The 27,858-nt window shown below is 38.4% G+C and overlaps 1 protein-coding gene across 1 annotated transcript; it reads left to right on the top strand.

Annotated features, from left to right (window-relative positions):
- Positions 1-57: 57 nt before the first annotated feature.
- Positions 58-27,042, top strand: LOC148628690 (uncharacterized). Its single transcript, XM_088592538.1, has 10 exons — positions 58-107; positions 6,487-6,581; positions 7,699-7,784; positions 8,770-8,866; positions 18,850-19,039; positions 20,174-20,283; positions 21,556-21,644; positions 24,938-25,040; positions 25,800-26,055; positions 26,915-27,042. Exons 2-10 carry the CDS (start codon positions 6,512-6,514, stop codon positions 26,949-26,951), a joined length of 1,038 nt encoding a protein of 345 aa, XP_088448664.1. The 5' UTR covers positions 58-107; positions 6,487-6,511; the 3' UTR covers positions 26,952-27,042.
- The last annotated feature ends 816 nt before the right edge of the window (positions 27,043-27,858 follow it).

Genomic DNA, 27,858 nt, shown 5'->3' with positions numbered 1-27,858 from the left:
CATTGTCATGAATATTAAATGACATAACCATTCAATATAAATTGTCTCATCGGCTCTCAGAAACTGTGGATGATGTTAAATCATCAGAACACTTTATAAACAAGAAGGTGAGACTATTATTTCTTTATTTCAATGGTAATTTTGCAAATATTTTGCACGATCATAGAACAGTGGTTAAAGGCTTGAAATACAACAATGCTAATTTTCAAAACTGTTTTTTTTTCAAAATCTTAAAAATCCCTTTTCATTTTTATGTGGAGTCGTGATGATTTTACAATAAAATTTGCATTAAAGTCGACTTAATTAATGGTAGCCATATTTGTTTATGATGTATACATGAAATTTACACAGTTTTGAAAAATGTAATCGATGAGGCAGCGAAAGGCGAATTACCAGTTATAATGCAGGATCAAGACCATACCTGACTTTTTTGTCTATAAATTTCCCAATTTTTTTTTCAAAGCTGACGTTTCAATTCGAGAAAAATTAGGCCTTATTATAGAGAGTTATTTATGCTTTCTTAAGAAGATTATGTAAGGACATTTTTTTTGCAAACTGATACAGCCTGGTAAATGGAATTTCTTTCTTGATAAATAAAATTTGTAGTGTTTATATGTAATATTTCGATGTTAATTTAAAGATGTTGGATAATCTTGTATACTTTAAATCTATCTTAAAATGAACAATGTTTTAATCAAGCTAAGATCTGTATTGCAAGTTACTTTAATTTCATCTATTTATTTGATCACCTTTTCCAACAATATTAACTTATTCATGGAAGTGGGGTATTTATTGAATTGTCTTTCTTCATTAAACAGTTCAAAGTCTGTCATTGCTTTGATATTTTACTATAATTTATTTTTGTATTTTTTAAACTTTGTTTATTCTGGTATGTTTTATGTGCTTTTATATGAAACAAAAACATATATTTCAATATCTCTCAAAAACATATCAATAACAAATGAAAACTTTCCTCTATCAAAAGCATGGAACATGTATTAACACGTATGGTGCAATTTGTCCTACGTTACAAGTAATATTTCATTTTGTAAATTTATACTATATAAGTATTCCTTCCAACCTTGTTAAGCTGCTGTATCTACTTCAGTTTTTTTAACATCTGCGCAGTTTATCGTATTATAATTAAATAATCAAAGTGCTAAGGCGCTGAGTCAAGGAAGACCTCATAAACATTCATGTAAGCAAATTGCAAGCTAAAAAACGATAAAAAGCTTAGTCATTTTAAAGAGAACCATCTGTTTTCATGAAATGCATATCAATACTGCTTGTTTATTAATGCATTGATGGATCTTTTTCTCTTTGATTATTTTTTGTATTACTGGCTGTGTACGTTTATGTCCTCAAATTTCTTGACATTTTACACCTAAGCCAGTATTTCTTCAAAAATATGATCTCCAATGTGAATCACTGACTATCCACACTGAAATTTTGGGTTGGAGATGTATGAAGTAGAAATGAATCATGTGGACTAGGGGAGCTAGGTTGACCAAGGACCTAATCTAAAGGGAGAAATGAGCAAAAAAAAACTTCTCCTTGTTTGTGCTCTCTTTGACAGTGATTTGTATTGGATTAAATGTACAAATATGTCAATATTGTTAGTTAGCTTGTCCTTATCATTGTTGTCTAGATTAGGCCCTGGGTTGAAAATGTCAAAACTATACACTTTTTTACAATAAATAATTAACTTTCTCTAGGAATTTTTCAATTCAAACAAGGATACAAACATTTGTAATCAAAACTACTATGCAGTTTAAAAATCTTTAAACTAAAATAAAACTTTGGTTGTACCTCATATATTTTAGCAATTTAAGATTCCAATCAAGATGGAAAGTCAAGGATAAAGAGATGTAGTGAATACAGGAAATATGTTGTCTTCCTTTATAACAAATGCACTTTGAATATAATTCCATCTTTTCTACTTTCCAAAATAAAAAGGTTACTAGTGAACCCATACCCCATGCGTACCACTTTTTATGATGAATCATTATTGCGCTTAAGCAGAGTGTTTTATACCTGTCTGCCTTCAATAATGTATGTGCATTTCTTTCATTTTTTTCTGCATGATTGTTTCACTGATATGTATTACATTAAATTACAAGTAACTCTTATATTTTGCCAACAAATAAGTGCTATGAAATCAGACTTCATATTTGTAGTTTTTATCAAGAGATGTTGACATGTACCAGCACTTGAAAATCATGAACTTTGTTTCGTGCCTAAATTGTGTCCCAGCACAAAAATGTTCATTTTGCTTTTGCTTTCTTCTAACTACATCTAGTGAAACTTTAAAAGGGATTAACACTGAAAACAAATCAAGGAAAAGATGATAACATTGCCTTTGATAATTGCAAAATGTTACAATATGTAAATGCATGAAAATATACATGTATTTTAGCCACATCATATGGAAGTACAGAAACCTCCTCTTGTTCAGAAATATTCTTACATGTTCATATAATTGTGTGCAAAATCAGGTAATAATAGAGGTTGGGTGGTTATCATTGTCCCAGGTTTTTACTGGTTTTTAAGCCACCTAGTCAGTACTGGTTGATTGAAATTTTGCAAACAGTATTTCTGTAGCATTATAATTTCTGTCCTACATTATAAAAAGTTAATACAATAAATATATATAATATTTTAGTGTTCTGAAATGTTATTCTTAAAATATCTCTATCAGCTGTATTAATTAAGAAAAAAAATAAACACTTCTTTCTCTAAAATAATTCAAATTTATCTTAAATAAAACATAACAAACTTTACAAAAATGTAGTATAGTGTACTTCATGATCACATCTTTGTTTCAATAACTGTTAATAACAGGTAATATAAGTAAGAGTAGAATAGGTTATTTTTCACCTTTCTGACAGGTGGTCATTGTTAAAACAACATCCCCTCATAACCAGGAAGATCATTAAAGTGGTTTGAAGTGGTGAGTTTAAAACAATACACTAAAGCAATTTCATGTACTGGACAAAACTTCTAAATACAGAAACTGGAAAGTTTACTAATGATATTGCTTTAGGGCTTCTCCCATGTATGGTTTCTAGTTACCTGATGATTTATAATGATGTCTGCACCCCCCATTTCAAAATATCTGGATCCATCCCTGTATGTTGATTTATTTATGAGCAATTAATGTCACACTGTAAAGTAAATAACAAATTTGATACATGTATTATTATATTACAAATATCATAATTTCAATTATGAAATCTTTAATTAATACTGTACTGCATATGCCAGTAACCATAGTTAGAGTACATGCACATGTATTTTTGAAGTTTTCAGTATAAAGTTCCTGTTCACAGACATACAAATGTAAACTGCAAATTTTGCTAAGACATATGACAACTGTTCTACACTAACTTTAAGATATGAATTCGGTATCAACACAAGACTCCTATGTCAACCCACGTAGGGCTATTGGTCGCGGGGTGATATAGGTCGAGGATTGATACCCAATCAGATACAGATTTTGGCTTGTCATGTTCATCAAAACATATATTTTAATTATACTTCAAGAGTGTTCTGTGTAGGGTGTGATATAAGGTATGCAATATAGGTCTAGGGGTGTGATATAGGGTATGCAATGTAGGTCTAGGGGTGTGATATAGCGTATGCAATATAGGTCTAGGGGTGTGATATATGGTATGCCGTATAGGTCTAGGAGTGTAATATATGTTATGCCATATAGGTATAGGGGTGTGATATATGGTATGCCATATACCCGGTAGGCCATAGGGGGTGGTATATGGTATGCCATATAGGTCTAGGGGTGTGATATATGGTATGCCGTATAGGTATAGGGGTGTGATATATGGTATGCCATATAGGTCTAGGGGTGTGATATATGGTATGCCATATAGGTCTAGGGGTGTGGTATATGGTATGCCATATAGGTCTAGGGGTGTGATATAGGGTATGTCATATATATGTAGGTCTATGGGAGTGATATGCAGTATATGATGTGCACATTATGTATGACTAAGGGTGCGATACAGTCCAGCGGTGTGATATAGGGTATGCGATATACATGTAGGACTAAGGTCTAAGGGTGTGATATACAGTATGCAATATAGGTCAAGGGGTGTGATATACATTTGTACTGTATGCAATATAGGTCAAGGGGTGTGATATACATTTGTACTGTATGCAATACAGGTCTCGGCTTGTGATGTAGGGTATGCAATATAAGTCTAGGGGTGTGATATATGGTATTTAAATCACAGGTCAGCCACAATGATAATGATTGAAAATTTGAGAATGGGCGATTTCTAATACAATAAAAATGTAATCAAATCGTTTTTAACGTATTTAGGAAATTTTTCAGCAGTAATGTCATATGCGGGGACTCTTTATGCTCTAAATGTTTGTTTGCCTACATATAAATACCTATTTTTTTTACTAGATATCCCTCATTTCGATAGATTAAGATCAACTACTGAATGTGATAAAGATGCCACATGGCTTCATATCATCCCAATCTAATTCAGATTAAATTTTAATTGCTCCCCCTTTTTCCTTTGTCGCATGACTTCGTGTGACATAAAAAAAGGGGGAGCAATTAAGATCTAATTTTAATTACATTGCCTTTCATTCTTACCTTTGAAACAGACATTGTTTATGTTTCTGCTTTCGAAATAATATTAATTTAACAATTCCATGATTCAAATGTTTATTTTCTAGTTTAAATACTTCATATTATTTGCTACATGTACATTTGTATGTTTATTCATGTACATGTACACATTGCTTGCATTTTAAATACCTGGGATCAAATCAAACACACATAATATATATAGGATTTACATGTATTTAACAGTACAATGTGTATAAAATATAGAACAACTTGAAAACTGTTAGCATATGTAAAAACATTTTTTTATCAAAATTTGTTCACAAAAATGCCTGTAATTTACAAACACTAGAACACTTTCTCAAACCCTTCTGGCAGAGGCGGATCCACACACTTTGAAAATGAGAGGTGACAGCTTGGGTTCCTCAGAAAAAAGGGGGTGCTAGGACATTATATGCCATTTTTGTCAAGTTTACACATGAAAATTATCATTTTCACATAAAAAGGAGGGATGCCAACCCCCCCCCCGTACCCTTACTGTAATCATAAACATTAAAACTATACTTACGTTTTTTGTACATGACAAAAAACGTACATTGCAGCTCCGAAAATCCGTTATTAGAAGCTCCCGACCTTCGCAATAAATTTTTTTAAAGTCATGATAGTAGTCTATATCGAACTCCTTGGTGAGATTGACAAACAATTAACACTTTCAAACCTACAGGACCCATCTTGTAATGGTAGACATTAACAATATACTAAAAACTGAAAGAGTGTACATTGCAGGTAAAAAAATCCGTCATTAAAAACTTCCGACATCTTCTTGTGAATGTTTGCCCGAAAACCAGATTGAAAATCCGAAAACCTCAATAAAGCACGTTTTTGGGTGGTATAATTGCTCACTGTGTTATTTAAACACACTTGCAAATAAGTTTTTTATTAGTATTCCAGCACTTTCTAGATACCTAACGAAAGTCTGTAATAATCAATATGGCGTCAGTACTTTGAAATTAGTCACGTCCGACGCCATATCGTTTTCGGTTATTGGAGGTACCGTGTTTGACCTGCGTCAGGTCAATAAGAACAAATAGTCCTGCTCAGTAAGACAAAATTCAAATAGTTGAAGATAAGCATATAATTATAGAAATATTGCAATTCAACAAATATTAGAAAAGCTTTGATGTCAATACTTCCATCTCTTACGAAAAATAAAGCATCACATATTGATCGGCGGCGGAGCGATATACTAATGTTAATTTGCAAGGTGGAAAAGTTGGAGGGTAAAGAGAACAGACCGCGGAATATTTAGGCAGTTCCACGTGGCAATATCCGCTTCCGGTTGAATCCCACTTGCCGAAGATCTCTAAGTCAAGTTCAGGCTATAAATAGCCTTCCTGGACAAAAAGAGTCAATTTTAAAACATAAATGTTTTTGACAACTATTCCACATTTTATTTTTAGACTTGGAGAATTATGTAGCTATTACATGATATTAGTGAAATGAATTAGACGAAGATTAATAGTGTCATACTAGTGTGATTAGTACTTTGTAAGCTGAAAGCAATAAACCAACTTTTTTTTCTTGTGTCTTTACTTGATTTGATATTCTCTCCATTTCAATCTCATCTCTTTTGAGAATTTAGAAACCCTTAATCGTGTTACTGAAAAACTCATCTTTTTTTTACATATAGGATATCCGACTCGATTGAAAATATGTTCCCGTCCTGAAATTAATGAATATAATTAATCAAAATACAAATGTGATCAATGAGTTGCGCATTTTTCATAAGTAGAATAACAGTAAAAGATAACATTGTATATTAATTTTAGTCACTTTTTGAGGGACATTGAAAAAAAAAACCACAGTTAATTATATGATATATGTTTCAGATCATCTGCCGTCAGAATAAAGAGGATGATGTTTATCTTTGCCCTAATAATTTGTACAGTATCCTTTGCGACTGGAGAATCAAGTGATACAGACAGTAAGAGTTTTCTAAACTAATAATGAATTGTAAATAATGTTTGGTGATCCAGATTAAGAACAGTATATATTAATCTAAGCACCATGTAGCTGTCTGTCGTTTTCGGCAAATGTAGGAGACAGTTTAATTTATTATATCTTCCACTTGCAAAGACGGGGGTAGATAGTAATAAGGGAAGGGGATATGGGTAGGCGTGCCAGTTCATCTTTCCCTACCCCCGTTCGTTACACAGAGGGGTACCCATCTTTTATCTATTATTACTACTAAACCTTAAAAAAAACTAAAAATAAAATTTTGCCTTATCCGTATGAAAGTTTTATTTCAAGTCAGTGCACTATAACATCTATAAGAGATACAAGTAAAATAATGTGGGCCGAATCCGGTGCTTGACGTGTTTTACAAAATTACCCTCACTTTTTTGTGTAAGTTATACAACAAGTTTTTGTAAGAGAAATTTCCCTTTTCGTATTATTATTCGACATTTTCATTTATTTATGTTAAAATTTTATCTGATAAATTATTACATAACGAGCATGTCTGAAATAGTTTTCGTTGAGTCAGGCTACTTGCATAGATAGACCTATATCAAAATATTAAATTTGAAAAATTTTCTTTTTCGGTTTATAGACTGAAAAAAATCTTAACTTTTATTCAATGAATGATCGTTATTGCCAGGTCCTTGAAAGATGCCAAGGGTAAATATTACAGGGGAAAATTCATATTGAATTTTTTTTATTCATTATCATTATGATAAAACTTATTTATGAATACATACGATCTCTGGAACAATAAAATATAGAATAGTATATATTTTATCTCAATCAAAAGCAGATCGAGAGAGATATATAATTGAAAAAATGTTTCTGAAGACCTGTTAATGCTACAGAAATGAAGACTTGTTTTCCTTTATATGAATATATATATTATTATTTTTTTTAATTATTGTTATTTTTGAATTTGTTTGGAGATAATGGTTGAACTCCAAATTATCTGCATAATTCTTGATTAATTAACTTCTCATTTCTACCTAGAAATGCTTCGAACGGTCAAATTAAATGCGATAACACATGATAACGAAATATATACATCCTTCATAAGTCCAGAATTTGCTTAACAGATACCGGTTGTAAAGAATCCTGGCTGAGGTTTCAGGATCGGTGTTATCTATTCATTGACAAGAGAATCAACTACCATCAAACCTGGGTGAGCATTTCTAATGAGTTAATTTGAGGTTCTGTGTTTGGTGTAATGCATTTCCTTCTTTACTAGCAAATGTAAGGTCTTCAAAATTCAATTTGCATTTATTTGATAGATGATTATACACATCACAAAACTTCAATATAGTGTAATAGGAAGTATTTGATTTACCTAAGACATTTGTTTCCTCTGGGTCCGGTTTCATAAAACATCTCAAATTGAGATTTTCCTCAAACCCTTCCTCAACTCAAATTACGACCAATCAGATCACTTCAATTGAAGATTTAAGGAAAAACACAGGATTTAAGAATATTCTCAACCTGAGATTTTTTTTTATGAAACCTAGGCCTGTATCTATTCGATGTAGATAGGCCTTGATAATGATCATAAAATATGTCATTTCATGATTTGATAACATCGTTAACATCATTTACTTTTCTCTACATATCAATTTTTCGGGTTCGTGCCAGTATTTGGCTGATGAAATGCTGAGCCAAATACAGCCCGATACATTTTATGAAGCATATATCAACCAATTACATAAAATAAAGATAATATAACTTCATGTAGTTGAACTAGTTGCATCTATGGCGACATCGCCTGAACTAAGTCTAGCGTCCTAAACCACTCAGTCTATTAGGCTAGTTAAAATATAGCTTTTGCAAACAGGATGACCCTTCCTGTTCGATTAAATCTACGGTTGTAACTTACTACACGATTTATGGAAGTGCAGGACTGCTCAGGGATCAAGTAAATAATACATCTTAGCTGTCACATCAAATATATATTCTATATCTGAATTTAACTACTGTGCTCATTCGGATCATCTTTGATACAGAGAAAATAAAGTTAGTTAAATTGAATATTTGACTGCACTTGGGGTAAATTAATGTTGAATACATAATGACATAATGACTTTATGTAAGTAGTATTTACATGAAAAGCAAAAACGCATTCAAATTAACTACATGCGATTTTTGAAAAAAAATAGGTTACCTGTACGGAGAAGGATGCGAATGCGAAACTAGCTGAACCAATTTCATTCGATCAAATACGCTTTTTATTAAGATCGGCTATTCAGCATTACAGTGAGTATCAAATATTGGCATTTCAAGGATCCAATAACTAGTCAAGTAAACCCGGTTGCGACTTCAATCACAATGTGTCTTAAATTAAGCATCACAGACGACGACAGAAATAAATTGTTTTCAAAATTAAAAACTTCTATAACAAAAGGGAAGCAAATTTGTTATCAGATAGGGGATTACTTCTTCCAATATTGAAGTAACAGCGTAATTTATTTGAAAACTCGGTCTACGAAGTACACATATTCTTACGTGTCTACTCTGTAAATATGCCTTTTACATTGAAAAAAAATATTAATCCCGACTAGCGAGGAGCAGTTAAATGTCCTTTTCGACAAATAATTTTGTTAGTCGGAAGGTCGGATCTTATTTGTTGTTCGAAATATATAGGGTTTTCACATGATATTTTCCTGCTTAAAACACATAATAGGTAACTTTAATAAAAAGCATTATGAAAGTTTGTGTTTTTAGACCCATTTGCTATTATCTCAATACTTTTTACACGGGTACATATTTTTTTCTTTTCTCATCCTTAACCGTATTAATTTTTTGGCATTGCCGTTGAAGGGTTTGGAAATAATTAAATTAAACCACTATTTTTTTCGGGAAACAAAAAAAATATATCTCTAAATGATATTTCTAATTATAAAATGGCACTGTTTTCGTCGTTGTCGTCTGCGCTTGCGTGCAACAACTTGAAAACAAGTTTATATAGCTTGGTTCACCGAATAGCACTTGTCATATCCACTATAATTCAAAATTTTATACGTTACGACAAAACAATGTACATACTCTTTGTGAAAATACATGTTATGGTCATGACACAAATAGTATCGAATTAACGGGTGCATTATTTCGTTGCATTGCCGTTAAAGGGTTTGCGAAAAATTAAATCAAATCATTTTTTTTCGAGACACAAAAAAAAAAAAAATCTGTTGATGATATGCCTAATCATAAAATGGCACTGTTGTCGTCGTTTTTGTCGTAGGCGCCTGCGTTTTTGTGTGACAACTTGAGAAAAAGTTTATATAACTTGGTTCACCGAATAGCAGTTGTCATATTTACTATGATTTCAAATTTTATACGTTATGACAAAATTATACCCGTAGTCATTGAGAAAAAATACACATCATGGTCTGACACAAGTAGTATCAGTATGTGTTGTTATTGATTTAGTCAAGTCTACTGAAGTTATATGTACACTTAATTAAGAAGGAGAAGGTATGAATACAGTGATACCTTTCGTACCCGAACCTTTATTATTTGAAATTTCTTTTAGCCTTAGGCTAGCGTTCATCCGTAGCAACCGATCCGATGGATTACCAGTAGTATAATAATGACAATTCTGCCGCACACCCCCTTTTCAAGCAGAAATCCTGCATAGAACCCCCGATTTTGGGCTCCGGGGTGCAAACGGGTCGTGAGCGAGTCAAGGATGCTGAGAAGTGCTGGGAGGCAAGGCATCTGGGACGTCCTACCAAAATAGATTGGATCCCTGATAAAATCATGGATTTCGAATCTCAAAAGATGGACCAGCACGTCCGATTGCTGGGTTCCGGGCGGGCAGAGAGCTACGAGGAGGTGAGAAAGAGAGCAGAGGCTCAAAGGGAAGCCAGACGCGAGCCGATTCTGAGGTGGCGCGACCTGCCTTGGGAAATATTCAAAGTTGTAGACGTCCAGGAGACGAAAAGTCAGTATCGGAGAGCATGATTCTGACGTTGGAGAGGAAAGGAGTAAAGACCAAGGTCTGGGCGTGCAGTAGGATGATCCGGGAAATAAATCGAATACCGCGGAAAAAATGGCACCTGCTCAAAATCGATAACTATGGGATGAAGAAGGCAAAGAAGAGTGGGCATGACTACTTCGACTTTGAAGTGGTGATTTGAGGGAGCGTGGGAGAATCCTTTCTGATGGGGAAACCCATCGGAAAAGATATTTGAAGGTTGGGGGATCAGCGAGGGTCTTGGGAATGCTTGGCTAGATCTTTGCTGAAAGGGGGCGAGGGCTGGCGCAACCGATCCTTTCCATCGTAGTAATTCTTCAGGCAGATTGCAGAGGTACCATCTTCACCCGGGAGCTGAGACTGATAGGACCTGGCCAAGCGGAGAGTATCACGGTGCTTCTTTTTTCTTTTGGCGTTTCTCTTGGTGATCAGTGAGAGCACCAGTATGGTCGTAGCACTCAGGCAAGCGAGGGATCCAAGGGGAAGGGACGCCGCGGCACCTATCCTGGTCAAAGCAGATCCCATGGTACCGCTGGTAAGTAGCAGACCGCAGATGGAGGACACGGCAAGGGCAATGAAGACCACCTTATCCAGTCGCTTATAGATGCGCAGCATGCGAGAGTATTTGCGGATCTCGGCCTCAAGGAAATCCTTGATTCTAGCATCGACTTCATCGGTCATTTATTTATGACCTAGAGAAGCATGCCAAGGATGGGGACGTTCTTGAACGGGCTATTGGGGCCTTAGATCAACCCAGAGCCTTCGTAAAATTGCCTGCTATGCTTTAGGTATATACCATCACCATAAGTGGGTGGGAGATTGGCTGGGCGTAGGGAAAGACCCATACCATGAGGTTTGACGCAACACACGCGGCCACCCTTCTTGAGGTCAGACCCCAAGGCTTTATTGACCGCGACGCTGCCTAAGCCACTCAATGCGCCCACTCCCAAAGCTGGAAGGACGGTCTTGGCTACCATGGGGAGGGCTCTCATCGTCAGCCTGGCGAGCATGGGGAGGAACCCACCCTCTTTCTGCATATTTTGCTTCAGCTGGGCGGTACTCATCTCCAAGATCATACTTTCCTTCGCCGGCCCTCTTGAGCTTCTCGATCTTCTGGATCTGCCGATTCGTGAGCAGTAAGGTATCGTTGCCTGAGAGATTCTCATGCGAGAGTCGAATGCTCACGGGGCATGACTTGCGCTTGGCTGCGAGTCTGAGCTTATCTATTTGGCTTGAGCTCAGATTCAAACTATACTCGTTATACGTCATTTATTTATATCTCGCGAAGATGGAAGCGTATGGTCAAGTGCTCGCCGCGGAGGTCGATAGGGACGCCGTCTTGATCAGTGATGTACGTCACCATGGAGTGGATGGTGCTAACGGTCACCGGAAGGTAGATAAGATTCTTGGGGTTCTGGATGATTTTCATGCCCGGGGAGACGTTGGGGAAGAAGCTATAGATGATGGGTTGCTGGACGCCGTCGACGTAGCTTCCACTGATGATATCGCTATTCACCAGGATGCTATTGATGTTGATGATATTGACGATGCTCTCGCTCTCGTTGTATCCCAGCGTGGCGGCGTCGTAGGCGTAGGTCTGCCTATTGAACCCCAAGACGCTGCCGATGCTATTGGGGACGTCAAAATTTACTTGGTAGTGTTCTCGCAGGAGGAGGACGGCTCTCAGCGTTGCGCGGTTGGCTCTGATGGTGATCTTGGCGCCGTGATTGTTGTGGCGCATCTGGCGTTGGATCTCGTTGTTGATGTCCTCGATGTCGTAGGAGCCGACTTTCAAGGTGATGGAATACCAGTGCGCTCCGTCGTCAGGGGAGTAGGAGAATACTTGGTTTCGTTGGTGAATATTCGGGAAGGAGTAGTAAGTCTCAAGGTTGACCAGAGCCATTTCGTAATCCTTGTAGGGATTCAGTCGTATGGGCTGATGAAAGCGCGTCGTGATCCGGTCACCTCTCCCGGAGACGATGAAGGAGAACCCGCGCTTGGGGCCCGTATTTCTGACGATCTGCTGAAGCGGTCATTTACATATGCCTCAGTAGACGACGCTCATCTTGCGACCGTCCGATTCGAACTGTAGGATGCGGTCGGAGATGACCAGGGCAAAGGCTTGGGTATCGGCGGCGACGTTTCGGTCGGACTGGGCTCTGATGTATACGTCGATGGAGGAGTCTTTGAGCCGTTCACTCTGCTTGGAGACGTCGAAGACGAAGAGGGGATGAAGGTCAGTGAAATCGGCGGGGTGATGCCGGGATTGCTCACCAGGTGATCCATGTTGAAGAATTTCCATCGGAAATCGGCGGCCTCCTTGTAGAGTCTAGAGACCTTCTGGTTGGTGAAGGATGCATCGTAGTCCACCGCTGGATATCTCTGGGAATTCAGGGTGACGTAGATATTGCGAAGCCGGCAGTGATCGAAGAGGGCGGGGTTGGCTTCTTGATCGTTGTTCTTAGCGGTCTGGAAGGTGACGATCACCCAGGGGGGTTTCTCCGGACTGCTCTTGGTGGAAAGGCGCCAGGTGAAGTTGGCACTTTCGGGGACGGCGATCGAATCGCACTGCCTCATACGGAATCCGATATCTAGCTTCACCTTGCTTTCGATGGTCTTGTAGAGACGTAGTTTTTGCTCGTCCGAGGGCATCACGTGGGGGACGAACCAAGAGAGTTTGCTCAGGACGATCTTACCAGTATCGTTGATATTCGCGGCGTCTCTGAAGATGGCATTATGGTCTGAATCGCGCACGAGAGTCAGTTCGTGCTTGAATCCGTAGACCAGCTTCTCGTAGTCTTGGGCAAAACCGAAGATATGCTTCAAGGGGATGGTGAAGGAGAAGGATCCCTTATTGACGAGCTTGGCGATAATATATGCTTTACGCGCGGCAAATCCAAGGTTTTCGACGGCGGCGGCATCCGACGTATCCTTGACCCAAAACTGGTTGAGGCCCCGGGACTTGGAGAAATCGTCTGGATAAGTGAGGAGACCTAGCATGGTGGTGGCGACCCCGGGGTCGTTCAAGTGCTCGATCGTCTGACCGGATAGTCTGTAGCTGATGGATTTGAAGAGATACATCATCGCATTGTTGATGAGGGAGATGAGGTTGGCATCGGCCGTTCCATCGTTCTTCTGGAGTCTGCCCTCCAGCAAGAGGTAGCTCTCGGTCGGATGGAGGAAGAGATACTGCGTCTCAATGCTGAGTCGGATCTCGGCACCGGAACTGTTCAGCTGCGTGCCGGTGATGGGTTCATACTCGTGATATTCATACTCCTGGATACTTTCGTCGAAGACTAGGTCTTCACGGAGATTCATGATCCCAGACATTTATCTATAGGAGCGCACATGAGCGATGCCTGCGCCTGCGATGAGATTGTGGATATTCCCCTTGTGCTTCGCTAGGATAGCGCTGGCCTGGGCTGGAAGTTTGGGTTTTGCTTTCAAAGGGATCTTACTCACCAGGTGATCCATGGCCTTGGTGGCGCCCTTCTCCACTCCCTTGATAGCAGCATTGGCGGCGGCTGTGGCAGCCTTCTTCCCAAGAGTCTTGGCGGTCGCGGAGGTGAATACTCGTCCGAACAGACTCCTCACCGAGTCGAATAGGCCTCTTCCACCTACCACATACTTGCGGTGGCAACTTTGCTTCGTGATAAGCATCCTTATTTATGGGGGGTATTGCGATGCAGTCGCTTATATCTGCAGTTCTCGATGTATCCCTCTCGTCGAAGAGCGTCGAGGATGGCCACGATCTCGTTGCGGACGCCGTTATTACCAGCCTTATATGCCTCGGCGCATTCGATGGGAGTCGCACGTTCACCCTATTGCGAATATTCTCCATGGTCTTCCCGAATACCGAGTTGACCATGAGCTTGAAGAAGTCCTTCTCGAAGGTGGTTGATGCCGCTGCCCTACAAGCCGTATTCTTCTCTACGTATCCCTTCAACCATAAGCTCTGGTTGTATCGGATGGCATGATGGATCTTCTTCAGCTTCAGACCTTGGGCAAGGCATTTCTTCAGATTTACGTAGTGGACCACGTATTTCTGCTTATCGTGGAGGTTGGCTACCAGCTTCCTGACTCCATTGATCACCATGGATTCCGGTGCCAGGGGATAGTCGTTGTGACGATCGTGGTGCTCCTTTGGGTATTCGAGATCCGCTTCCAAGATATATCCTTGCTCATCCTCCTCGCCGAGCGTGCTGAGGTCTGGGACTTCCGAGGGGTCGATCCACTCGAATCTTCCGGTCGGTAGGGGCCGACTCATGGCCCACCCGTAGAGATTATTGGCGTCCAGATACATCAGATAGTTGGTCGGCTTGCTAGGGTCGAAGTCTTGCACGTAGGGATTATTCGCCCGGGCATATCTCTGGGAAGCCGTGGTCAACCCCCACGAATCCCCTTCTCAATCATGAGCAGCATATTGGGGTCGGTGATGAGATCAAGCTTGATATCGCTGACCTTGAGTGCCGCGTCGTAGGCTAGCCCTGGCGCGGTGTAGTAGTGCGCAGGATCGAGACCATAGTGCTTCATGCAGATTTCGCGGAAATTCTCGAATACGTCAGCGAGCAAGATCACGTCAGCTCGAGGTAGAGATCGTGATATTCGCGCATGGTTTTGCATCCGAAGACCCCCCAGACCCTCTGAGCATGCGTGTAGTCTTCCTCGCTGATATGCTCACCGGTGAGCGTGCTGCGGAAGGCCTCCTTGGGTGGGAGCTGGGTCTCCTGAAGCCTCTCGAACCTATCCATATAGTCGTAGGGGTAGATGCCTTTGCGTAGCAGCAGATCCGAGTGGTGGCCCCTCTCCCCCATCGCCACGGAAGGAATATCATACCCTTCATCCATCTCTTTGACTGTGAAGGTAATATCAGCCCCTATGACTTCCCTCACCCTCTGAGAGCAACCTTGGAGAATATTAGGCAGCCTGGTGCGCGGAACCCCTTCTTATGAATCATAAGCCCATCGAATACGAGCGCCCCCACTTCGATCTCCTGCTAGGTCAGGTAGTCGAAGGCTGCCATCAGAGCCTTATTTTCCAGGGAGCACATGACGTAATTCACGGTTGTGCCCTCGATATTGTAGTCCGTCCCCCTCTTCTCCTTGGATTCGCAGGCAAGCTTATGCAAGTCAGGATCACTTCCTCCATGATCTGCCTCATTCCTCCATAATAGTCCCTAAGCCAGGTCGGTGCGTCATGCTTGAGTCTGACGATCTTCCCCTTGATGATGGCGAGCAAGTAGGTTTTGGCGTCATCGCGCTTGATTCCCTCGTAGGCCATCAGGTCCGCGATTAGCTTCTCCTGGTCGACGATATATGTGTCGAGCGCCGTGCACGCGATGCCATTTTCATGGCAATACCAGGAGGGCAGAGTCGGATGCGCATTCTTCATATCGATATCGATCGTATGATCTGCGCAGAGGGTATGCCGGATGCGGCGGCTGATATTCTGGAGGCCGATCTTCTCGCCGGACCAGTACCTCCCAAAGCCATGGCGTTGGTAATATCGTATCGGACACTCGCCCAGGGTATTTGTGCGGGCCAAGTAATCCTGCAAGAGCGTCAGCTGAGCATCCTTATCGACCTTCTTCCCCTTGATATATCGACTCCCTAGCTCGTAGTCTTCCGGGTGCGTGACGATATGCTTCAGCTTTTCCCGGTCGATCACTTCGCGCAAGGTGATGCTTCTCCCATTTTCCGATTCAAAGTGCCCAATCTTGAAGAGTTCGGGGTCCATCGGTTTGGCTCCAAATACCCTCCTCATATTGGTGAAGGCATCGGCCGGCGTAGATTCTACCAGCTTCTGCAGACTTGCCCCCATGAACTTGAAACTGTCGATAAATCGCAGGTGCTGGTAAAGCTTCTTCATCTTCCCTTTCTTATCCCTGTACTCGCCGACCTCTACGCTCTTGGTGAAAAATATGTAGCGCTCTTCCGTGTTGGGGATGCAGTCGATCTTGCCTTCCGTAGCCCCCAGTGCCTTGATGAAGAGATGAGCATCGTAGCCTGCCAGATTGTGGAAGATGACCGGGATGAATTTAGGTGCCTGATAGTTCAGATTACAGTCATTGTGCGCAGCCCCCTGAATCTACCTGTGAAGTGGCAGTGGTCCCTCACCCTATCCTCTCCAAGCTCCTGGTCGCAGATGAAGCACTTGGTAGCTTCCGCAAAGGCGATCTTATCTTCCTCCGTCATCGCCATGGGCTTCTTGAAATCGTTCTGCTGATATATATCGCGGATATCCTTCGTCAGCCGATCCACGTAGATCTGACCCACGTCCTCCCCTTCCCGCTGCATGGTGTAGATCACCGGCTCCTTGACGTATACCGTCTCATCAAAGCACTTGATGTAGTAGCAGAACCCCGATGGTACGTGCTTCTGAAGGACTTTGGTATGGGGGTTGGAGGGCTCGCCCCTTTCTACCTTCTGGAGAGTGGTCTTCATCATGCGCTCCAACATCTGCACGATTCCGTCTACGCCAGCCTTCGCCGGTTCAGGCTCAACCTTGGTGGGGAAGCACTCGAAGTCTGCGTAGATAACAAATGGAACCTTCATCGATCGGATGTGGTTCTGGAAGCTGACGTAGCTTCCTTCGCCCGGCATCTCAATCTTCATCGCCTTCTTCCGACCGCAATACTCCATATGCTGGTCAAGGAGATCTTGCCGGGTGAAATGGTTCAGGCATCGGCGGCAGAAGTAAGCTTCCCCGTCGTGATCGGTTACCTGCGCCGACAAAAGCCGCGATAGATTCTTCACTCAGCAGTAGTGTCGTGTCTCAGCATCAGCCAGCAGCATGAGATCCACGTGCTGTGCTCCGGCATCATCCCTTTCGGAAATCTTCAATGGGCGGATCCCACCCTCCTTCCCCTCCTCGAATCCGTATACGTTGACCTTGATCCCCTCATTTAGCTTCTCGAACCTGTTGATTGCCCGGAGCGAGACCGGAATGTTTATCCCATCAAACTTGAGCTCGTCCGCCCACTTCGCGTACTGGCTAACTTCTCTTCTGATCCACCGTCTCGTGATGGAGTGCCGAGAGAATTGCCCATCTGAAGCACTCTTGATCCTTATTCTGCACGTTGACGATGGCCTTCTTTGCTGCCTTCTTGGGAAGTTGGATGTATGAGCTTCCCGTCAGTGGCTTGTATTCGTTCAGCTGAATCTTCAGCTTCTCAATACGCCCAAAGGACCACGCGCTCCCCCCCCACCCTGATAATTTGCCAGGCTTTCGATGATCTTATCCTGCATCTGCGATATTACTTCGTCCAAATCTGCCGACTCGGTGATAACCCTCAAGGCCGACCGAAACTTTGGTTTGGCGTATATATTCTCACCGGTCGCCGGGCTGATCTTTACCATCTCCACGTGGAGGATTATCTCCACCTTCAACCCCTTCTTTTCCGCCAGCCCCAGAAATCTTACTTCGGATGGGTCCCCAGCTCACCTTGATGAAATTTTTCACGTCCTGTTGCATCTTGGGCTTGATGATCACTGTGCCAAATACCCCACCCAAGGCCTCCCTCTTGTCCATTACCTCGATCTGGTCCACGACGTCTTCAAGCCTCTGAATCACCTTCTCAACCAGCTGATCTTTCCTCAGCCGGGAGATGTTGGTGATCCCCCTCCGGCGCGCCATCGCTTTGAGCTGCTTCTTGGTATCCGGCGAGTGAATTTCCTGTTTGTGGTCGACTCGATCAGCCTCACCAAGTCGGGCTTATTTTTCCTGCTATATCCCACCACCCCTTCCTCCTTAGCAATTTTCCTAAGTTCCCCCATTGTCTCGACCACCCGAAATTTCCCTCCGATAGGAGTGCCTCCAGCAAAGTCCATCTTTCCCAGGTTTGCCCTTGCAAGATTGCCCCTTCTTCCTTTTCAGCGGGGTATTGCAGAATTGCTGATTTTCGGGGGATGAGGTTGGTCTGCTATCTTCGCAGACGGAATCTTCGAAGCGATCCATGATTTGATTCTTGGATGGCATGATTTATCAGGGATCCATTTTTTTAAAATCGATTTTGGTAGGACGTCCCAGATGCCTTGCCTCCCAGCACTTATCAGCATCCTTGACTCGCTCACGATCTGTTTGCACCCCGGAGCCCGAAATCGGGGGTTCTATACAGGATTTCTGCTTGAAAAGGGGGTGTGCGGCAGAATTGTCATTATTATACTACTATTACCTTTTAGTATTTAGTTTAATTGCTGAATTTTTGTGAAATAAATCACGGTTTATACAGGTTAAATTAATCTCGTTTCACATTTCTATTTAGAAGAGAAAAGTGTGACTTACGCAAGAAGAATATGGCTTAGCGGTACAACTAAATCTAATAACTGGTATTGGTATGAAGATATGCAAATAAGGAATCAGTTGAATTGCATGTCGATGGATGCTAAGAGTGAAGTCCTGGACGTTAAAAAAACGGATTGTCGCGAAATCCATGAACTCGTGTGTGAAATGCGGTAAGAATATTGAAACTAGATTTTTTTGCAAGGAGCTAATAATCTTTGTACTATCTTATACCGGTAATTACTTTAAACAATAACAGCATTTGTATAGGAAAGACTTCCCATTTTATGTTATATGGGGGATTTGGGATGGGAAATGGAGAGATAGGATATTGGGATGGCGGGATGGGAATAGTGTATGGGGAGATGGGGATAGTGTATGGGGATTTTGAATAGGGAGAATGGGAAATTAATCTTTAAAGTATTTATTTATTGCTATGATAAATGAATTAAATATAATTTTAAATACAAGTTTAAATGTTGAAGAAACTAAAAATAAAATATTCTATTTAAAATGTAAATAGAAGATAAATAATAATCCAAGGCGGATTCTATGGGGCATTGGGATTTTTCTATTGGGAACTGAGAAATTTAAATGGGGAATAGGGGATAGTATATGGTGTAAACAGGAAGTTTATACCTTTCAAGAGGTGTATACTTTACTATCATTCACTTCGGACTATTAGTGGTTGTCATGCAGTGATGGCAAATATATTAAAATACGTTATGCCAGAGTTTGCCGTAACTACGCAGACTTTTTGTATCGCGCTAGGACTCTTACAGTTAGGCTTCTTGAACAGAGTTATGTTGATACAAGATTGAAGTCATCACTACAGAAGTTTTATGGTCGCTGAAAACTGATTTGTTCATCGTGTCATAGTTTTCCTTTCCTTTTTCGTCTACTGCGAACCTGACTTTTATTAGCAACTCGGCGGGTATTTCTAGAAGAGCAGAAGACGCTTACCCTACCGGTGCACCTGGTCCATGGTCCCAATTTTAGTGGATTCCTAGTTGCTCGTTTGCTTTTGTTGCTTTGTATGTATTATTTTAGTTACTTAATGTTCTTTGTTGTGTATATCTGTTTTACATGTTTGGTCTTTGTCCCTGGATAACTTTCTTTTGATTTCAGCTAGAACCTTGGTTCCCTTGATTACTTATCAAAACAAATGGTACGTCAATATAAAAAAAATCGACCAAATTCCTAGAATCGAGTTTCTCAGCTATCTATTTTGCTTTTCTTTCCCTTATTTTTCTGTTATTATGTCAGGATTGTTGCACTTAATTATCAGATAAAATATTTTTTTACAGAACCATATGCTCCGGCAAACCTTGTATGAATGGAGGAACATGCCGTCCGACATCCCTTAAATCCTATGCCTGTGATTGTCCGAATGGATTCTATGGAAAAGATTGCCAATGTAAGAATATTTCTTTTAAAAGTACGATTCTGTGTAAGAATCAGGCAATGAGTGGGACATCATTTTTTTTCAATTAGGGTTTTTTGTCTCAAATGTATTCAATACATTTAGAAAACAAACGAAAAACTAATCAATCTGAAGTATCTGTAATTGCAGATATTTTTTACTCCATTTTTTGGGGAATAGATATGGGAAAATTTTCCATCATTTTTCATAGGGCATTACAACTAAATTTGACCTTTCAATATCTTAAAAAGACAAATTTTACAAACACTTTGATGGTTAATTTCGGATGTATTGAGGCATAAAATATTTGGATAATGCAGCAAAATCTTTTTTCATCAGGTGCCACAATTTATACAAGTTATGCCTGATTCTTAGACAGAGAAGTACTTCTATGTATCCATTATCTATTGTCCTTTGATGATGCCATTTAATTATTATTGATGTTTCGCACATTTGATATACAGTCATGTTTATGGGAGATGTTATACAAATGCCAACCATATATCTTACATAAAAGGCGTTTCGCTGCAATACACAGTGATGTGATGTTTCATAGGGCAAAGACATATCTGTAATACTTCTTTTCATATTTACGGAATGCAAGCCATTTTAGCAATTTTTTTTTCAAGGGAAGCAATCCACTAACACACAACAATCTGTTTGGAAGAACAGTAAGCAATCTCTTTGAATCTTAAACTTTTTTTTATACGGGAAACACCAAAACGGTTTGAAATAATTTATTTTAAAGTATCCAAACTCTTACCACAACTCCAATAAATTGAAAATTTGGATTTGAAGTCTACTGCTCTTCATTGCTCAAATAGGGCAGTAAGTCAGTCTGCCGGATTGGAAGTTACATGTACTTGGTGTTTTAAAAAAACAACAACAAAAAAAACTTAGTCAAAGTCGGAAATATAATAAAGGATTTTTACATTCAATTGAAATCTTAGGTAGACAGGTAGAAATATAAACGTTTTTCCTATATGCTTTTATTTAACTGCTTGATTTAAACGTTTCATAATAAAACAATAACTATAATAAAATAAGGTTAATCTTCTTCTACCAAAATTGAAACAATCATAATTCCCATTCATTACTCGCCTGAATATAGCTGAAATATTGCTGCTCGGGCGTTAAACCTCAACAATCAATCAATCAACCCATTCGTTGAAAATGTTCTGAATGAATCACAGAAAATTAAGTAAAAAATAAATTCCATATATCAATGACAATATTATAAACAATAACTATATATCTCCTTTGTAGTGATAGAAAAATGTCCTCTAGATTTCTATAAAGTTGGTGATATCTGCTATCATTTTCCATGGACTCCATTGTCTTGGTATTGGGCTGAGGTAAGGATAAGGCAAGATGTTTAATGTAGTTTATATCATTATAAGTACGTGATGAATGATATGATAATTAATTGGTTTTCGTGAATAATCAAAATATTATCACGAGTGCCGAAGAACGCAGGAACGAAGGAACTTCCGCACACGAGTTAAATCCTCAAGCATTCTTGGCACGAGTGATAATGTTTTGCTTATTTACGAAAACCAATTGATTATCTAATTTATTATGTAGATTTTCTTCATAATTTATCGATATTTTTAATATGAATTTTTAATTCTATGATTGGCGGATTGATATCAAAGTTGTGACGTTTTGGCGGGAGAAAGCGCGAGTGTGAAATTACCATATCAATTTCACAGTATGAATGATCGAAATTTATTACACTGGGAACATTCGATAAAACACTGCTATCTATATAATAAATGATATTATTTAATGGTTCAACTGTTATAGTACAATTCATTATGTTATATTTGATGAATATTTCCATATCAGATTAACAGCGATTAACCTTGATAAAGTTACAGTGCGAGTTAAATAGTCGATGTTTTCACACTGATTATCTTCCTTTGGTAATTAACCGGACAGTTTATAAGGATATTTTAACTTATTCAATATAGGTATTTAATTATATGTCTAATAAAATATTTAATTAATTCAAATCTTCTTTTTAAATACGTAGCACTCCATATAAAAATCATGTAAAATGTGATTCATTGTTGAAAAGCCTACTGCCCCGTGCAGGTCCGGGTGTTAAAAGTATAGGCCTGCAGCAGCGCTAAGCTTGTCGTAAAAGGCGACTAAATAGTGCCCAGAAACCTAGCCGGGGGCTAGGCGCTCTGCCCACAGAGCAACTGGGATGTGTGCCCCGGGTGGTGGAATGGGGTACCCTTGGTGTGTTACATGCTGGGGTTGTCAGGCTATAATACGGAAAACCTGACCGCAAACCATAGTGGTGCACCGTGTTGGGAAAGATGTCACGTTCCTCGCACGTTAAAGAACCCTGCTGTGGTATTCGATAGGAGTAGGAACCTTTGCGCTCCGCCACACGAGGCTAAATTGCCCGACCTTACCCATCCCCCTTTTTCCAGTGGCAATCAAAATTTGTCGACCCTATTATCCTTGTGACCCATCCTTTTTTTCATTTCATGTTCATTTTATCATCCATTTCATGTTCATTGTTTGAATATAGCTGAAATATTGCTGCTCGGACGTTAAACCCCAACAAACAAACAAAACAAATGAAAAGCCTACTCATCTATGTCACCCCAGATGAATGTCGGGCGACATGTTGCTAATGTTCTATTTCTTCTTTCTCTTATTATCATTATCATTATGTCGCCCCAGACGAATGTCGGGCGACATATAGCTATTGTTCCGTTTCCTCTTCTTATTTTTTTCTTTCAATGAGAGCATTAGTGAGAATAATGAATTGAAACTTGTTGTGTAGATAGATTGTATTGAGAAGGCGTGAACTGGAACTTTTTTTGGGATAGATTGCTACCGTTTCCATGGGAACACGAAAAGGTCATAATCTAGTACATTGCAATATCTCGGAAACCTTAGTGGCTAGAAACTTGAAATTTAGTATGGTGGTGGAACTCAATTTGCCGAATAAAATTGTCCAATGATATCCTTCAAAATTTAAAGAGTTTTTGTTGCCATGTCAACTGAAAACATATCGATTAACTTTTTTTTGCATAATTTTATTAGTCTTGTTCAACTTTACCACCATAACAAATATAAAGTTTCTTGCCTCCCAGGTTTTCGAAATATTGCAATATCTTAGATTATGGCCATTTTGAAGATAGTGGCACTTCGGTAAAGAAATATCAATGAGGCGCATAATACAACAAAGTTTCATTAAAATTGCCCCCTGAATAAAAAAAAAGTTACAGGCGCGAGAGAAAAAAAAAGTGAATTTTGGTATCCATGAAAATTTTAGTTTTTCGTTATTATGACATCTGACAACATATCGATTCACTTGTTTAGCAGAAATTTATAAGGCTCACCGAGTTTCACCACCATACCAAATTTCAAGCCACCTAGGTTTCTGAGATATTACAATGTCCTTAATAATTTCAATTCAATGCCTTTAGTGATGCTCTCTGAAAACTCCGGAGAAAAATCATTGAAAAAAATAATGATAATGATAATAATAAAAACAGAACAATAGCAACATGTCGCCCGACATTTGTCTGGGACGACATAATTATATAGAGTGTGTATGAAATTGGTAACTAATTATCGTTCGTGAATTGGTTTAATTTGGTTGATGTGAGTGGCAGATAATTGTATGGTTTTCCCAAAAATACAGAAAGGATTATTGTTACGTAAAAATTATAGCATTTGTTGACTAAAAGAGCTGGTTTGACAGGAGGTGATTCATGCATGTCTAAAACCCACCAAATTCAGTTTTATTTTTTCGTGAGAAACTGTTATAGATCGCATTACCAGTGTTAATTTTTCATTTTGAGGTTGCGCTTTTGAGATAAATTTTATATAGATTGTACATGAAATTAGCAGCACTTTGCAAGAGTTATCGCTCGTTTTTTGCGTAATTTGGTTGGTTTTTGTTGGGTTGTTAAAGTGTAGTTTTCTCAGTGCAGGTCTAAATACAGAAAGGACTTCTGTCACATAAAAATATAGAATTTGTAGACAAAAAATGTATCGTCCGATCCATGGGTTTTTCTACACCATAGAATCACCTTACCATAGGCTTTGTCTGAATTTTATATGGACTGGTACTTAAAAAGTTTTCAATTAATAGGTACTACAGTGATATACATTTTCTTCCTTTCTAAGCCGGTGATTAAATTTCTGTGAGAACTATCCCGCCATTCTACATTTCCTAGTTTTCTGCATATTTCTTCTCCTTCAGCATATTCTCGGTTTAAATTATTTCTCCACTCTCAATGTTAAAATATAGATTTTATTATGCTCACTAAAGTTTGCATATTGAAAAATTTAACTTTTACCATCTCGAATGGAGAAATATTCAAAACCACTAAGTACTGATGGTGAATCTGCATTTACAAGTCGTTCATTAATTTACACTCCTAAAATCTTTTTTTTGTTGGTTTGTTTTTGTTTATTATTGTCCGTTATATGATACAATAATCAAGTTAAATTAAGTGCTTAAAATAGGTCGATGTACACTTGTAAAAGTACTCCAATAATTGTTTTTTTTATAAAATATAGACAAAATCTAAGTGCCCACTTTATAATAATATAATCAATATGAAGAGATTATTTAAAGAACTGAAATGTCATTAAGTATTTCCCCCTTTTCAAGAAATGGTGTGGATATCTTCATCTTAAACTGGCTGAACCTGTTTCTAATGACGAAATCAATTACATAAAGTCGGTGATATGGTCAAAAGGAGTAAAAGGAAGTCGTGAGTATTGTCACAATTATCTTTTAATTTGCTCGTATAATATAACTGCATAAAAACTTCTAATCAAATGTTTATATATTACATTACGATACTTTAAAGATGATATCTTTTCATCGGCAATGTTGTCCATTAATACGGACGCTTATCCTACCGGTGCACCTGGTCCATGCTCCCAGTCGTTAATGGAGTCCGAATTGCTCATTTACTTCTCATTTACTTTTGTAGCTTTGAACGTATTATTTTGGTTATTTTATGTTATTTGTTGCGTTTGTAATTCTCATGTCTGGTCTTTGTCCCTAGATTACATTTTTTTTTATTTCCACTTGTTTATCTTTATTAATTTATCATATTACAAATGGAACCTTTTTATTATGTGACAAAAGATATCAGACAATCAGAATGTGTTCACTTGTTTTGGTTATGATATCAATTTCTTAATAAAAAAAACTTTTGTAATAAAATAAAGATTTTGTAGAACAATTTTTTCGGCCTTCTATGTGCGAGTGGGTCCGTGTTCTTCATGTTTTGTTTTGCAACGTCTTTGTCTCATCTGTAATATACTGCACTGTTACAATTTAAGAGGCTGTTCATGTTAAAATTCGACAGATCCTATGATATAAGGGCACATCGTAAACTTTATCCCACTGATTTTTTTGTTCCAATGTAATGTATATCTCAAACGTAGGTTAAATAGTATAATGTTTGTTTTAAATTGTCCTGGTACAATATCAACCAATTCTTTTTAATGTTTTTAACTAGACTTTTGGCTTGGTGGAAGGAAACAGAAAAATGAATCGAAATGGTCCTGGTACAATAGCAAAACTCCAGTCACAATATCGAATTGGAAAGATAAAGATCAAAACAATCTTTATGAAAAGGATGGTTGTATGGCTTTTCAGATATACTTCAAATATGATCAAATTAATGGAAATATTGAAAACTTGAGAAAGATGTTTAGTTGGGATGTTGACGATTGTTCAGTTGAGAAGTACGCGATTTGTCAAGCACCTTATAGGTAAGAGATACCATACTTCAAGATTGGATGTGACTACCGAAAAAAACCAGTCTCTTCTGCCTCCGTTTTTGCTTATACTTTTTTTCCTATTACTATCTTGTTTCTACTTGATTAAGTTGCAAAAAAGATATAAAGAGCTATTAAAACTCTAAATAATGTCGATGCTCTCCCCGTATGGTTTGTAAACTTTTTCTTTCAGTTAAATTTTGTTTTTGTTTATTATATATATAAACGATACAACATATGTACTCAGCATAAAATTTCAGAGGATAACATTCAACACATCCCACTTTCTACATTTGGGGAACTGTAATTTTATCAAATGAATTCGTCTTTTTTTCTCTCATTATATTTAATTTTGTAATTTCAAATGATAAGCAACCGGACAATATCAAATATAAGATGACAAGAGTATATTTTCTTTTTATTGGTGCTCGACTTGACAAAAGGATGTTGTGTTTTTTTTTTTAGGAAAATGAAATGAAAAAGAAAACGACAAAAACTAGTTTTCTATAGCCCGACTATCATTCGGTGATATTATTGAACGAAATATGAATGAAATAACCTCCAAATCGCGTAAAAGAAAATTGAAGATTGAATTGTTTGTTCATGAAATGTAGTTTTTATGGAATATTTCCTCCGAAATGTCAATATATCATATCATTTGTGCAATGATTATTGCAATGTTGACATTGTATTATATCACAAAGAGGTTATGAGAATATGATTGAAAAAAATAATTAACACGTGCAAAAAAAAATTTTAATTACACCCAAGAGTATGAACACTGAAAACGCGTTTACAATTATAAGATTCATAATTAATATACTGCGATAATATCTTTTTTATCTTAATTTAGCCAGTTTGAAGAAGATGATAAAGCAGGTACCATATGACCACAACAAAATTGAAAATAACAGAAAAGTCAATTCAATTCACAGCTCTGGAACAAAGTTATAAACTAAGCGATTAAAATATATTTGGTAATACTTTGTGTTTTAATTTTTGCCATTGATGAAAAAAAAAGACAAAAACAACAAAACAACATAAAACAAAATAAAAAAAAAGACCAACAAGTATAACACAGTAATATGCAATGTTGATGAGGGTACACTAAAACAAAGAAGTCTGCACACATTTTCCTAACTGTTTAACAATAATACAACAATAACAACATAGCAACATTGAAAACAAGAAATATATACCCTGGTCGGATTTAATTTTTTAAAACCTGCAAATTTGGCTGACGCAAACAAACTGACGCAAGCAAATTACCTGATCATATCACACAGAGAATAGAGAAACAATGGAATCATAATTCAATAAGACATGTCGATTATAAATGGCAGTCCATGTCATAGCAGGTACATTTTTATCTTTTAAATTTTCCCTAATGACGTACTAACAACGAATATTTGTGATAGAAACCCAATAATATGTTTTCTTTATGCATACAGCTTTTTTTGTAGCGCATCTGAACAAAGGTGATGAGCGGATTTATGTAGAATACATACAACTAAAATGATATAGTCTCGTTTAGCCAAAACGATGTGATATGAAATGCAATATAAATAACACAATCAACTAGTATTTAAAAGAAAATTAAAATTAATGACCATTTTGACCTGAATCAGAGGGAAAATAGTTCTGGTCAGGAACTAAATGTCAAGGGAACTTTGGATGTGGTGCAAGAATATCAATGCCAGTAAATAACTAAGAGTACTTAGACTGAGTCTTAAATTCATTGGAATGTTTAACAATTCAAGATTATTATTATGAACAAAAACAAGGACCATAATGCTA

This window comes from Perna viridis, chromosome 1, assembly GCF_037379345.1.
Source record: "Perna viridis isolate PV_CMFRI_1.1 ecotype Kerala chromosome 1, ASM3737934v1, whole genome shotgun sequence".
Classification (NCBI taxonomy): domain Eukaryota; kingdom Metazoa; phylum Mollusca; class Bivalvia; order Mytilida; family Mytilidae; genus Perna; species Perna viridis.
The sequence above is the reverse complement of the archived record's forward strand: the minus strand, read 5'-3'. Positions and strand labels throughout refer to the sequence as shown.